The sequence below is a fragment of the Artemia franciscana genome, chromosome 15 (genome assembly GCF_032884065.1).
Source record: "Artemia franciscana chromosome 15, ASM3288406v1, whole genome shotgun sequence".
Taxonomy (NCBI): domain Eukaryota; kingdom Metazoa; phylum Arthropoda; class Branchiopoda; order Anostraca; family Artemiidae; genus Artemia; species Artemia franciscana.
The window spans coordinates 39,996,666-40,010,792 of NC_088877.1; the positions used below are offsets into that span (position 1 = coordinate 39,996,666).

Sequence of the window (14,127 nt, forward strand, 5' to 3'; positions counted from 1 at the left end):
AAACATGAAAACGTTTTTTTCAAATGAAAGGAAGAAGTAGCATTGAAACTTAAAATGAACAGAGATTATTACGCATATGAGGGGTTCTAAAAATACTTTAGCATAAAGAGCGAGGTATTTAGGAGGAGATAAATACCTTGCTCTTTATGCTAAAGTATTTTTAGTAATTTCAACTATTTATTCTACGGCCTTTCTGATTCAGGGGTCTTTCTTAAAGAATTGGGACAAAACTTACGATTTAGTGTAAAGAGCGAGGTATTAACGAGGGTACAAACCCCCTCGTATACATAATAAAAATATAAGGTTATGAAAGTTTGTTACGTAAGTTAATTCTTAAGTTACGTATATTTTTTACTAGTAAAAACGTTCGTTAAAAGTTCTAGTTGCCTTTTTAAGTAACCGAAAAATTATTTTTTTTCGGTATTTCTCCCCTTATTTCTCAAAATTGTCTGATCAAAACTAAGAGAAAGCCATTTAGCCAAAAAAAAGAATTAATATACAAATTTCATTTTAATAATTTATGTGCGGAGAGCCAAAACCAAACATGCATTAATTCAAAAACGTTCAGAAACTAAATAAAAAAAAAACTATTTTTTTTAGCTGAAAGTAAGGAGCGACATTAAAACTTAAAACGAACAGAAATTACTCCGTATATGAAATGAGTTGTCCCCTCCGTAATTCCTCGCTCTTTACGCTAAAGTTTGACTCTGCCACAATTCTACTTTTTAAAACAATTTAAAGCTTTAGCGTAAAGAGCGAGGGATTGCGGAGGGGACAACTCATTTCATATACGGAGTAATTTCTGTTCGTTTTAAGTTTTAATGTCGCTCCTTACTTTCAGCAAAAAAAATTATTTTTTTTTAATTTAATTAAATAAAAAAAAACTCTAGGGTCGACACAACCCCCCGGAGCCCGAACTCAAGGGTTGCAAGTTATGTCCTTGGCTGTGGGTATATAAGGTTTTGTGTCAGGGGTTGTCTTATAAACTTCAGAGATGGCTCATTTGATCGGAATTTGAAAGTTCTAGTTACCTTTATAAAAGTCAAAAGTGATCGAAGGGCACCTACACACACCCTATTTTCCCCTAATGCATTTAATAAAAATTTTGAGATAGCCATTATGTTTGAAATAGTCCAACGAAAAGATAACAAAACTTTGGAATAACCAACATCATAATCCTCACCAGAGCTCAGAGAAGGGTTATAACTTGTACTCCGGGGGAATATAAGGTTTTTTACAGAAGAGTTAAACTTCGGAGAGGACTCAAATAACTAGACATTGAAAGTGCTAGTTCCTTTTTTGAGAGTCGAAATTGATCTGATGACAACTACCCCCACCCTCGACAACCCTCTTTCTCCCAAATACGTCCCATCATATTTTTAAGATATTCATTTTGTCCAAAATAGACTAAAGATCTTATAATAAAACTCCGGGATTTACATAATCCCCCAAAACCCAGGCGCAAGGGTTATAACTTATGCCCTGGGGGCACATAAGGTTCTTATGGAAGGAATGATCGGATAAACTTCGGAATGGGCTCATTCTATTGGAAATTGAAGGCTCTAGTTATCTTTTTAAGAGCCGGAGGGCAAGTAGCCCCTGCTTTCTTTACCCAAAATCCATCCAATCGAATTGTTTCGATTACAAGTACGAAAGACAAAATTTGTAAAAAGTAGAGAAGAAAATGGTTGTAATATCACTCGTTTTCAGTAAAGCGCCAATGACGCAGTAGGTTTTATACTTTTAAGTAAGAGAAGGAGACAAAACCCAAACTCCTTTTTATAATGATTTTTGTTCATTTCAAGCTGATTTCCATATTCAATTTACGTTTTGCACGTTTTAAGTTTAATTTATACATTTATATTAGTACCTATTGCATGTTTGTTTGCTATAATTGTTGATTTAATTTATGTTCGTTTTGGGTTTCAACTAAGACATAGACATAGACATTTTTTATTTTCATCCAAAACATATAAATTAAACAAAGAATTTACCATTAACGGCCAAAAGAGTTACTCTTAAGACACTCTTTAGTTACTTTAAGATTTACTCTTAAGACAAAAGAGTCCTGACTGTGGCCGCAATTCTAACCACCATGAATCTGCTAAATCATTTCTTCAAATGATTTTGAAGAAAGAAAAAAATCCTTGGGGGGGGGGGGGTAAAAACAAAATAATTAATATTAAATACTAAATAAATAAATACCCTTTCCTCTTATCACATTTCTTTCCTTTTTAAAAAATGGAATTTATCCATTCTCTTGAATGATGCCAGACTTACTGCCGCTCTGACCGATTCTGGAAGGTCATTCCAGACGCTGACACCTATGTTCCTGGGAACAAATCCTGCTCTCGTTGTATTTCTTCTCTCGTGAGTCAAATCCTCCGAATTTCGGGTAAAATAAGGGTGATAAAACGAGTTAGTTTTAAAAAATCATAAATGTACTCAGGGCTTACCTTATTTAAACTTTGAAAAACAAAAATCGCTAGCTGGTAATCACTTAGCTCGCCTATGTTCAAAATATCATTCTTTCTAAAACACTCCGCAGTATTCTGACAGTTTTGAAATTCTCCTATCAGACGCAGTGCTTTGTTTTGTATTATTTGAGTTCTTTTATAATTCATCACGGAATTGCTTACCCAAACAGAACAACCGTACGTGATGTAAGGGTGCACAATAGCACTGTATAACAATTTGACAACTGCTACCGGGAACACTTTTTTTCAGCCTCCTCATCACTCCCAATCCTCTAGCTGTTTTTGCCGACACTATTTCACCATGCTTCTTCCCAGACAAATTACAATCAATATAAAATCCGAGATATTTACAAAAAAAAACACCTGTGTTATACTAACACCGTTATAAAGCACATTTTCAAGAAGTTCAGGTACACCAGCTCTACTAAACACCATAAAATTCGTTTTTCTTGGATTTACTGCAAGGGAGCTTAGAGCTGTAAAAACATGAAACCGACTAAGGACGTGATTCGCTTTTTGCACAACCTCTTTTGAAGTCCGGGCAAACACTGTGATAGCTGTATCATCGGCGAAAGAGGTTAAAACTGAATCATTTAGGTAAAATCGAAGAGTTTCCACATATACCAAGAAGAGTAACGGGCCAAGGACTGATCCTTGGGGAACACCACAATTTATAGGCATAGCTGCACTAGATATGTCACTCATCACCACCTTCATTGATCTTCCACACAGATAAGACCGAAACCAACTTAATGCTGTATCTTTAATTCCAAGGTTCCGCAGTCTTTTCAGTTGAACTTCAAAATCGAAAGTGTCAAACGCCTTCTTCAAATCAATAAAAATAGTTAGAGGGATCAAATTATTTTCTAACGCACTATTTACACAATCTAAAAGGTGATGAACGGCATGCACTGTAGAATGACCTTTTCTAAAACCAAACTGCAAATCTGACAAAAACCCAAGCGAATTCATGTACTCGTATATTTTCTTATACACTACTTTTTCATAAATTTTTGAGAAGAGCGGTAGAATAGATATTGGTCTCCAGTTGGAAATATCTCTTTTATCGCCTCCTTTATGGAGGGGTATAACTTTTGCCCGCTTTAAATCGTCAGGAAACACACCTTTTTGAACAGATAAATTGACTAGATATAATATCACAGATAAGAGATACGCAGCAACTGCTTTAAATGCTTTAATGTTTAGGCCATCAACACCAGCTGCATTAGAATTGACTGATTTCACTGCTTGGGTAATGTCATCCATAGTACATTCGGTAAAGTAAAATGAGTGATGAAGACCGCGGTTATCGTCAAACTCCTCAGTATCTAGCTGTCCGCTTTGATCTTTTACCTCTTGGTGTATTTGCAATCCTATTTTGGTAAAAAACTTACAAAACTCTTCACTAACTTCTTGCCTCCCACTCACAGTTCTTTCACCTATGGCTAACTGTTCAGTTGATGCTGAATCCTTACCATTGCCGAGAACGCTTTTAATAGTCGGCCAGGTCCCTCTAATGTCTCCTTTCTGCGATTTTAATTTCTCTCCGAAATACTCCCTCATTGCAGCTCGTCGTGCAGAATTCACCCTATTTATTGCTTTCTGTACTCTTCCCGACTGCCATCACTCTCACAATTGAGATAATCTGAGAATAATTGGTCTCTCTTCTTCATCATTTCCAGTATCTCTTCCGTAATCCATGGCTTCCGCGGTTGGTTTTTCTTCTTAGTTTCAGTTTTTAATGGGCAACACTGATCATAGATGGGCCATATCTCGACAAATTATAAACCCTCTTTATTTTCACATACTATGGAAATTGATCGTATCCATGGAAACGATCAGCTAACTTTTTTCTGCATAGGCAAATAAGCTTTGTCCCAGTTTCAGGCAAATTATTAATAACTAGACTGATGAGCTTTGTGGCAATTTTGGCTAAACTATGACCTAAATTTTAGGCCATATCTCAACAAAATTATCAACCCTCTCTGTCTATGCATAGTATAGAAATTAATCCTATCCATGGAAACGACTAGTCTACTTTTTTTCTGCATCGGCTGATAAGCTTTGTCCCAATTTCGGCCGAATTACAGATAACTTGACAGATTAGTCTTGTGGCATTTGCGGCAAACTATGGCCACCATTTCCAGCCATATCTCGAAAAGATTATAAACGCTCATTGTTCATGCATATTATAGCAATCGATCGTATTCATGGAAACGATTAGACATTTTTTTTTGTACATTGGCAGACGAGCTATGTTCCATTTTCGGCTAAATTATGGACAACTTCATTTTGTAGGTCCACACTATTTTTAAACTTATGCTTAAATTAAATAAAAAGTTCAATTAGCCAAAACATCCAAAGTAGCCCCCAACTGTTCTCTCTGTACTTTTTCTTGAGGGAAGGGGTCAATGAACAGCTCCTAAGAAAATGTTTTCCTACCCTATCTTGAGCAGGGTTGCCATTACGTCTTTCTAAACGGTGTCCCAAAGCCTGCTAAATAGGCTTTCATGTATTTTTTTATGCTGCTGAAATAAACATACTTTTACAAGAGTACAAACTTGATCCTTATGCATTTATTTATGAGATCTGTAACGTATGTGTTTAAGTTGAAAACTGCAGGTTAATCAGCTTTTCCCTAAAATTCAAATTTGAATTCATTTAAGTCTGAAATTACAAGCTTTTTTAATTCTCATTTTTGGAAAAAATCATCCAGATAGAAATTTTATTTCTGTGTTTGTTGCCGCAGCAATATGGTATCTGAGCAAAACTTCCTTACGTTTCTCGTCCATTCTTATTTAAAATCTCTATCCTTGCCATGTCCCATGAAAGCCTTTTAAATGATAAATGTTAAATGGCGTTACATGTATATTGTTCAGTGTTTGCTGGATAGTTATATCGTTGCTATTCCGCCCCTTACCACCTTTCGGAAAGCCTTAATCATTTTAGATCAAATCACATCCTAAGCACCTCCCATTGACACTTTCATCATCTTAGACCCAAACACACTGTTACCCGAATTTTTTCAAATATGCTGCATTTCTATTGGTCATTGAGTTTGAAACCGTTAAGCCCGTTACTTAACCAATTACCTGCAACTAACTATTTTTACCCAAGCCTATTGAGTTAGAAAGTAAGAAAGATTTCCCTAGTGGGGTTTCTATCTACTGGTTGCATTCAAAAGCAGATCTAGATCTTTTCGGTTTCCCAACCAGCAGGGATATTGGCACACACCAACCCATATCCCCCCTCTGAGATTGGTCTGGAGAATATCCCCCCAAAAAATCGTTGCCTACAAATGCGTTACATTCGTTTTTGATTATATAAATAAAATAAGCCAACAACATACCTTTATTGAGTAAGCTGCAGGTAGTTAAGGAACAATCCTATCCTACTTAGAGTTATAGCTAAATTGTATTTTTGAATTTAGAAATACCATTTCTATCCTATTGATAAACACATCCATAAAAAATACATCAGAATTCTAAATAAAAGAAAAGTAAGAGCGAGGTTTATAATGTTAGTGCCAGAAATTTAGCCAGAGAAGGTGCAATCCAGATATTCACTGAGGATTATAGCTTTTGTGTAATAATTAGTACTTTTGTACTTAATTTAGTACTTTTGAAATTAGTACTTTTGAAGCTGGGCGTGGTGGTAATCTAAGATGGTGTTACATAGTAGCGTTAGATGAGCTATAAAATACATCCTAAATGGCACCAAGGCAGATTCAGACCCCTCCGCTCCCCTCTGCTATGCCCCACTTGGAACTCATTTTCAAGTACAATCTAAGGTAGGTCAATATCTCATATGGTACTAAATAATAAATAATATTTTCTAAGTTGTTTTATTTCCTGTTTTCTTTTGGAAAAGCTGTTTTTATTATCCATAGAGCTTCATTATCTTTTCTGTTATTATATAATACACGTTGCACAATTTCCAAAGCTTTTATATTGGCTGCTGTCTTTTGTAACACCTAATGTCTTATACATAGAGCTTCATTACTTCACCTGTTAGAGAATTGTACATATTTAGTCAATTTTTAAACAGCAATTTTTAATTTACTGTTATTTTTGTGAAGCTCCATTTTTTGCGTCTTTTATTTTTTGAATTACACATGCTTATTGAGTTTTCTGAGATTTTATATTTGCTGTACTTTTTTAAAATGGCTCTCATAATTTGATTTGATTTTCTTTAGAAACTTTTTTCTTATAGAATTTCTCGAGCCTTAAAAGCTCAGAGTTTGAATATTTTTCCCAACTTGAATTTGGATCAATTAGACATTTTCATTCACTTATAGTTGGTTTGTAGCAACGAAAAGTCTTTTTTTCATACAAAGAAAAAGAAGTTACGTAGAAATGAGGAATTTTTGCAAAGATAGAGACTAGAAAATAGACCGAGTGAGAAAATGTTGAATATACGGAGATCTTTTTCTTTTCTTTTTGGTTTCGGTTTCTTTTTGGTTTTCTTTTTCTTTCGGTTAATACTTCTTTTTTCTTTTAGTACATGGTTGCATTTATAACTCATATAGAAAAAAGTGCGTGAGGAAAAGGGAAGACAAACTGAGTTACTCCATCTTCCCGGTATTCTTTTTTGATTGTTCGTTAAGACACAAGGCTGTTTATTCACAGGGTTAAAGTATTCAAAACTAAACCGGGCTATAGGGCAATTATATTGGGCTTTATAGCCCAAGTGGACACTATCTCTGCAGCTTTACAGTCCAAGTGGACAGTATCTCTGCAGCTTTACAGCCCAATTGACTGAATAAAATACAATAAGAAGTTTTCACATCAGGGTTTTTTTATCTGCACCTTTACCATCAGACTTTCCCAATCAGTAAAGCGTAACAGTATAACAAGGGCTATAGGGCGTCTTCATCTTCCGTGAAGTCTGGTTTGGAAAGAAGTAGTTCTTAAGATCTTGGACCTGCACAAATTGACTTGATAACAGTCGTTTTCCCCGATTCGACCGTCTGGGGGTCTGAAGGCTCTTGGCTCTTTCGACCTCGTCACAAGTGCTATATGAGCTAAACTATATGAGCTAAAACTAATACTGGAGTTTTAAATGACACTTATTAGAGCATTAAAATGATCTTTAACATTATTCTAAGGCTGCCTTTGAGGATTCAATATTTATCCTTTAAAACATAAAGAGAAACTTTTTGGGTAAGAAATAAACCATTTTTTATAAGGTCTTGTGCAAAACATTTGAAATACGGAACTATAGGACATTAATCCGTCTGTTTCTCTATGGTAGTGATAATAACTTAAATTCCCGCTCTATCGTACACCTCTAATGCTCAGAAAAGAACCGAAAACCTTAATGAAAAAGGTTTATTCAAAGGATTTACTCCTATTATAAAACTATCTTGACTAAGTAGGTTTCAATAATTTATTTAACTATAATAAACTGCATTTTGTTCGTTAAAAAGGGTATTTTGAATCAATTTTCTATGCTGCTCAAAAGAGTGATTTCTATTTATTTATTCCTTCAAAAACCACGAAAAAAGGGTCACAAGTTGACAACACTCAGTAATTTAGGCACAAAAGAAGAAAAAAATCACATACAAGGCAGATGCGTCAATTTGGAGACAGAGGAAGAAATTTGTACCGGAAAGTAGATTTTTGAGCCCCGTTAGATTGAAAAACAATGCGTGAGAGGACACTGTCACTAAAGAAAATGCCTTATATTGGTATTTCAATTGAAAAAATCGAGAAAAATCAACATAATTACTTCACCCAAGGTTCTCAAAACTGTATTTTGCCCCCCCCCCCCACACACACAAATTTCCATGAATTTATGCAGCTGAAACAAGGCTGTTTATTCACAGCGTTCAAGTATTCAAAACTGAAATCATAGTTTGGAATTTAGCAATCATGCAATCAGACACACTCTAGGGGTCCCTAGTATATGTCCTTACTGTCCCTGTCCCTAGTCCTCGTATATTTGCTACTACTGTCCCTACTTACTGTATATTTACTGTCGCTAGTCCCTAGTATATACTGTCCCTAGTATATTTGCTACAAGGGAGGGACAGCAGTACCTAAAATAAAGCAAGAAAAGCCTAAAAACCTAGAAAGCCTAAAAAAACAACACGAAAAATCTACAAAAACATAGTATATATTCAAATTATCGTTCAGTTGATTTCTTTCCAGATTATCCTTCTTAGTTTTTTTGAAAATCAAACAACGGCCACTATTTTTTTTTTTTTTTTTAGATAGGACAAGATAATTATTTATCACTATCACAAGCAGGGTTGCCACCTGTAGCCCGAAAGTGCTATTTTACCACTATTACAGTCAGTTAATTTTACGTTAGCACTCAGTATCGCTGTGTAGCACGCAAATTTGGGCAGTTGTAGCACTTTGGGAATTGACCGTGGCGGCACCCCTAATCACAAGTCCCGAAAGGGCCGAAATAAAAAAAAAAATCCTTTTGCTTGTGTTACTGTTTAAATCCCTTTCCTTGAGTTACTCTTAACCAAATAATAAGTTTTGGTTGTAGATGAAACAAAACAAAAATCGTAAAGAAACTTTAAAAATTTGAGTGAAGAGAGACAAGTCATTTAATTAACTTACCAGCCCGCGGTGTAGAATCTGAATAATTTGTAGGAGGAACACATAGACTCTCAGCACCATCTCTTTGTCCACTATTTATAGTTACCTAGGAAGAAGAAGGTAAACATAGTCGTGATACCAATAGTTCTTAGAATTTTAAAATGTATGCAGCGTAAAGAACGGAAGGAGGGAAAACGAAAAAGAGACATGGAAAAATAAAAACTAAAATTTCTGAGGCCACACTGGCTAATCCTGACAGAACGCAAAGTCGCTATGAAGAGAGAAATGAGAATAATGGCAGCCATTGAAAAACAGAATAAAACTAATCAAATATTTCGGTCGAGACCTCCACTCAACCGTCCTTAGTGCAGAATAATACAAAAAAAAAACAGAAAAAATTCCAAAGGACAATATAAAAATCAAACCTCAAAGCAATCACTGCAACTAAAATACGACCCTTTCCTAGTAACGTTGGGCGGGGGTCTCGACCGAAATATTTGCACAGTTTCTTTCTGTTTTTCACTGGCTGTTATTATCCTCGTTTCTATTTTCTTTGCAACTTCTCCATTTTAGAAAGAAAAAAAGGGAGGATTTCTCGGACAAATTTTTCACACCAGGGGATTCCAGCATGACCTGAAAAACGATCAGAAATTAAACATGAAAAAAAAATCTTTCTTCAAAGAAAGTACGCTAAGGAGTGTTTTTCAGGAGGAATCAAAAGGAAGAAACTTTCTGGGAGATTCGCAGCGAGGAGGGAATAATCCAGGAGTAATTTCCCAATGTAAAAATTTCACGTGGGAGGAACTTTTCGGGGGGGGGGGTCCACAGTAGAGGGATAGATTTCATGGTAGCATTAGCAAGTAAATCACAAACTTCCAGGTAAATCACAGTACTTTCAGGATAATAGACAGATGCCACTATCAGGCACGAAATCTTCTTCAGCAGTTGGGAAGGCTTACATTCAACCCAGACTACTTCATGGCAAGAGTCCCTATGGGCACTTAGAAGTTTGGATGGGAGGTCGTTACGAAATTACAGTCCAACACCACCACCTCTACGCCTTAGGCTTCTATCATGGCGGGTGTTAAAAGAAAAGCGTCCCTTTAATATTTCCGGTATCGTTTGCAACATCCCACCGTTCAGTCACGATTGCTATTGTTACACTGGATTCTCACAAGAAGACTTCTAGTTCGTCCATCTTTTTAGTCAAGGAGCGGGCGTTGGTCATAAGAACAGTGGGAAGCCGCAATTTAGCAGACAGGAGTTCAGGACAAACAGGTGAAGTTTCGCTGGAATCAGTAGAAACAGTCACATCAGCATACCACGGCGTAAGAGTCGATGGGATTTGATAGTACGTCTGACAGTTTAGTTTTACGAGCAACCATAGTCCAAATTTCTGTTTAGTTTTTAATCTGGTCAACAGATTTGAAACATACGCTGGGATAAAATGCCACTTATTCCTTTTGCCTCCGCACTTGCCTCTGCACGTGCGTATGTAGGTGGTTCCATTGCTTGATTGCTATCCGGTGGCCTTTTAAGGAGTCCAAATTGCCATAGTGACGAATTTAGATGGCGCCACTACGTTTCAAAGTGAATAAAGTTCGTAAATCGTCGATTTCTCGATTATGACTGGCATGAATACGGCACTAAACAAAGTCAAAAGAATTAAGTCTTTGATTACTTCCATTGCCAGGGCAAGAAACTAGGAACACTAGCACTAACAAGCTAAAGTAGGCATGGGTGCGAAGCAGCTATTCAGCACTTACTACACCATCTAAAAGCCCAATAATCTTCTTATATTTAATGTTTATGTTTTCAATGAATGTTTTATATGCGTTGAATTTGTTGTATTTTCTACCTTTGTTTTTGTTGTTATATGGTAGGTTATGAATAAATTATTATTGTTATTATTATTATAGAGTAACGCTGCACCTACTGGTAGCTTATAGCAGAATCAGGGCAACCGAGGGTAAAACACCTGCACAACCCTCTTTTCCCCCATACTCTGTTCAATGCTTCAATATTTATTCTCTCCCGTGAACTTCTCATTTCCTCTGTATATTTTTTTTCTAACCTTTTCGTGTACCATTCAAGAAAATTTTGCTTTTCGTTTGGCCCTAGCGGGATCACCAAAAATCTGACATTGGTTAGCCTAAAAACTTGGCCCTTAAAAAGTAACTGAGCCATGTTAAAACTTCTTTTATTAAAGGCCTCAAGGGTGGGATCAAACTCAAATTTTCGTGGTAGGACATATTTTTTTTATGAAAACTTTCTAAACTGTATTAAACATATTTTTTTTTCTAATTCCTGTTTAGAATATTTTGGACCTTCATACAAGTTGGATACAATAGAAGCAACACTTTTTTTTGGCTGGATTAAACACGAAAGTAGGGTAAATAATCGTATCTCACAAGCGAACGTATTCCCAACACGAGTGCGACCGCTTTGTACTACGGGTAAAACTGTTTTTATGGTGGAATTGGTAAATGAAATGATCCCGTTTCGGACAATGGTAGACAATTGTGCAACCGAAGTTCGGTACATTTCAAATGTGCCGAACTTAATATCGATCATTTAAATATCGATCAGGTACATTTCAATATCGATCAGGTGAATGATAGTGTTAAGTATTGACATTTGTGGTTTGCACAACGGTGACAAATGACAAATTATTAACACATGAGTCATTTGACAGGTTAAACACAAAGTAGGCGTGACTGCTCAGAAGTAAGAAGGTAGTTGTTCTCCCATTGGCCCCCATATTGCACGCCTAATTCAAACAGATTCTTACGAATGAAGAAATTGCAAATCCATCTCCAAATTGATCTGATGGACCTCTCGCATAAGGCTAAAAAAAAAATTAAGGCTTCTGGTAGCCCTTCCTCAATATCCCTAAAAAAATATGTTCTGTGGTCTATCTACATCTTTTCATTTACAACATCTGAGCAAAAGTAAAAAGAAAAACACTCAACCTGGGTCTCCACCGCCAAAATATCTGTATTTGGAATAGACTGAGGCTCCTTCTTTGGGGTAGTATAGCGAATTATATCATTTAGACGGAACGACGGATTACAGTATTGGGAAGTAGATGCCCAAGCGATGGCTAAGGGTACATGTGACTCTGGTATCGGTTTTTTGCCTAGTCGTTGAAGCTTGTCTATAAGAGAAAAGGCAAACATTAAAAAAACCTTGAGTCATTTAAATCTTTACAACCAGTTATTAAAATACAAATAATAGGACGGGGAAGGGCACACTTCCAAGTAAACTACGAGGAAGAATAGAGAGGTGATCCAATCTTAACAAGAAAAACTCATAGGAAGACATCAGCTCTGATTACCATAAAGAAAAAACAACACTTTAGAAATAATAATCCCAGAAGCCTAGCTATTGGGCATTGGGCCTTCGAACTGTTTTGAACAAAAAGGCTATCTCTAAATTTCTACTAGACGCCCTTTGGAAAAATTAGGCGTGGTCAAGTTTGCCATTGGTCAGGTTTGACTCTTAAAAAAGAGCTATAACATTTAGCTCTTAAAAAAGAGCTAAAACATTCACAAAACTTTCAAGACTACAAAGCACAGAATTTCATTGATGATTTGGGAAGGTTTTCTTTTATCAAAGGGAAAAATCATTAATGCAAGTAAAATTATAGTACTTTAAATATATCAATTTTATATTTGGTTTCACCATAGTAAGCGTGACAACAGCATACAGCATACCATAAAGAAGAAAAGCTTTGGAAATAGCACTTAAAATACAACTTTGTTTAAGCAATGCTAGTTTTTCTATTTAAATCATCAGTTGATTCCTTCAAGAGAAGAATCAAGAAAAGCATAAAACCTAGACGAAAGTAAAACAGTTAAAAATAGGAATGATACCTTTTTATTGACAGTGAATAGATATAAAATTATTTAACTGGATATTTCGAACACATATACAGCGTTCATCATCAGCAGTAAAACTCATCAGATCAGATAATAAGAGTTTTACTGCTGATGATGAACACTGTATATGTGTTCGAAATATCCAGTTAAATAATTTTATATCTGTTCACTGTCAATTAAAAGGTTTCATCCCTATTTTCAACTGTTTTACTTTCGTCATGGAAAGGCAGTGTGGTCTTCGAAGTTATCTACATAAAACCTAGAAAAAGTATAAGGAATGCGCTGAACAATTATGACGTGCCTGGAACGTCAAAATATTGATTTTAAAAAATGGGAGGAGAGAGTATATATCACTGCACTTTAAGACCTTAGAAATCTTCGAATATTAATATTCAATATGCTGTCTATATTCATACAGGAGCAGACATAGCTGGAAACCGAATACAGAGTGCATAATCTTCGTGTGATCCAATGATATTTGGTAAGTTTCCTGCATTAGCCCGTCGTGCCAAATGACTGAAGCTTTCAGAATGATAAAAGTCAAAACGAGAACCCAGGGAAGTGTCTCTGATCCCTTAAATCCACAATTTTCTTACCCTTTGGGTTGGAAAATTTTTGTGAAGAACTTTTTTTTGCTTACAGTCTGCTTCTCATCCATTATAGGATATCATCCAACTGTTTCATTCAGATATCATTCAACTGTTTTAACTTCTTTTTTGCTCTTTAACTATTAGTTGTTACATCAACTGCAACTGAACATTGAAAATTTAAGAATAATGTAATGTTCTCTGGGATCTTTTGTGGTTACGTTTGTAGTTACTCCTAAACTGCCTCTCCTAATTCCTGTACGTTTTAAGGTTCGACTTTGGGACGCAGCCTCTTTAACTCTTTAAGAAAACGAAGTTTTTTTCATATTATAGTAAAATAGCTACGAATATAAAATAAATATAACTACGAAAGTTACCACAGGAAACCCCAGAAAAATTTACGTATTTTTTAAATGTTTATTTTTCAATTATATGTATTTATATTTCTATGTGTTAAAAGCATTTTATACAGAGTTAACCCATATTTTCAAAGAGTCTTTAAAACCTCATAAGCAGAGGAAGAGTGGAGTTTGGAGCTTAAAAGCACAATCACACAACCAGTACTTGAGCAGCAGACCCATTTCTAAAATTGTCACCTCCTCTGAAAAAACTGTTTTCAATTTTATAA

The 14,127-nt window shown here is 35.6% G+C and overlaps 1 protein-coding gene across 1 annotated transcript in view; it reads right to left on the minus strand.

The window, feature by feature from the left end:
* Window positions 1-14,127, minus strand: part of LOC136036465 (nibrin-like) — a 36,864-nt gene that overhangs the window by 14,856 nt on the left and 7,881 nt on the right. The window contains exons 4-5 of the mRNA XM_065718715.1: window positions 12,004-12,188; window positions 9,053-9,137 (exon numbers count right to left, since the gene is read on the minus strand). Of these exons, the coding sequence (XP_065574787.1) occupies window positions 9,053-9,137; window positions 12,004-12,188 (270 nt within the window). The remainder of the gene's footprint in view (window positions 1-9,052; window positions 9,138-12,003; window positions 12,189-14,127) is intronic.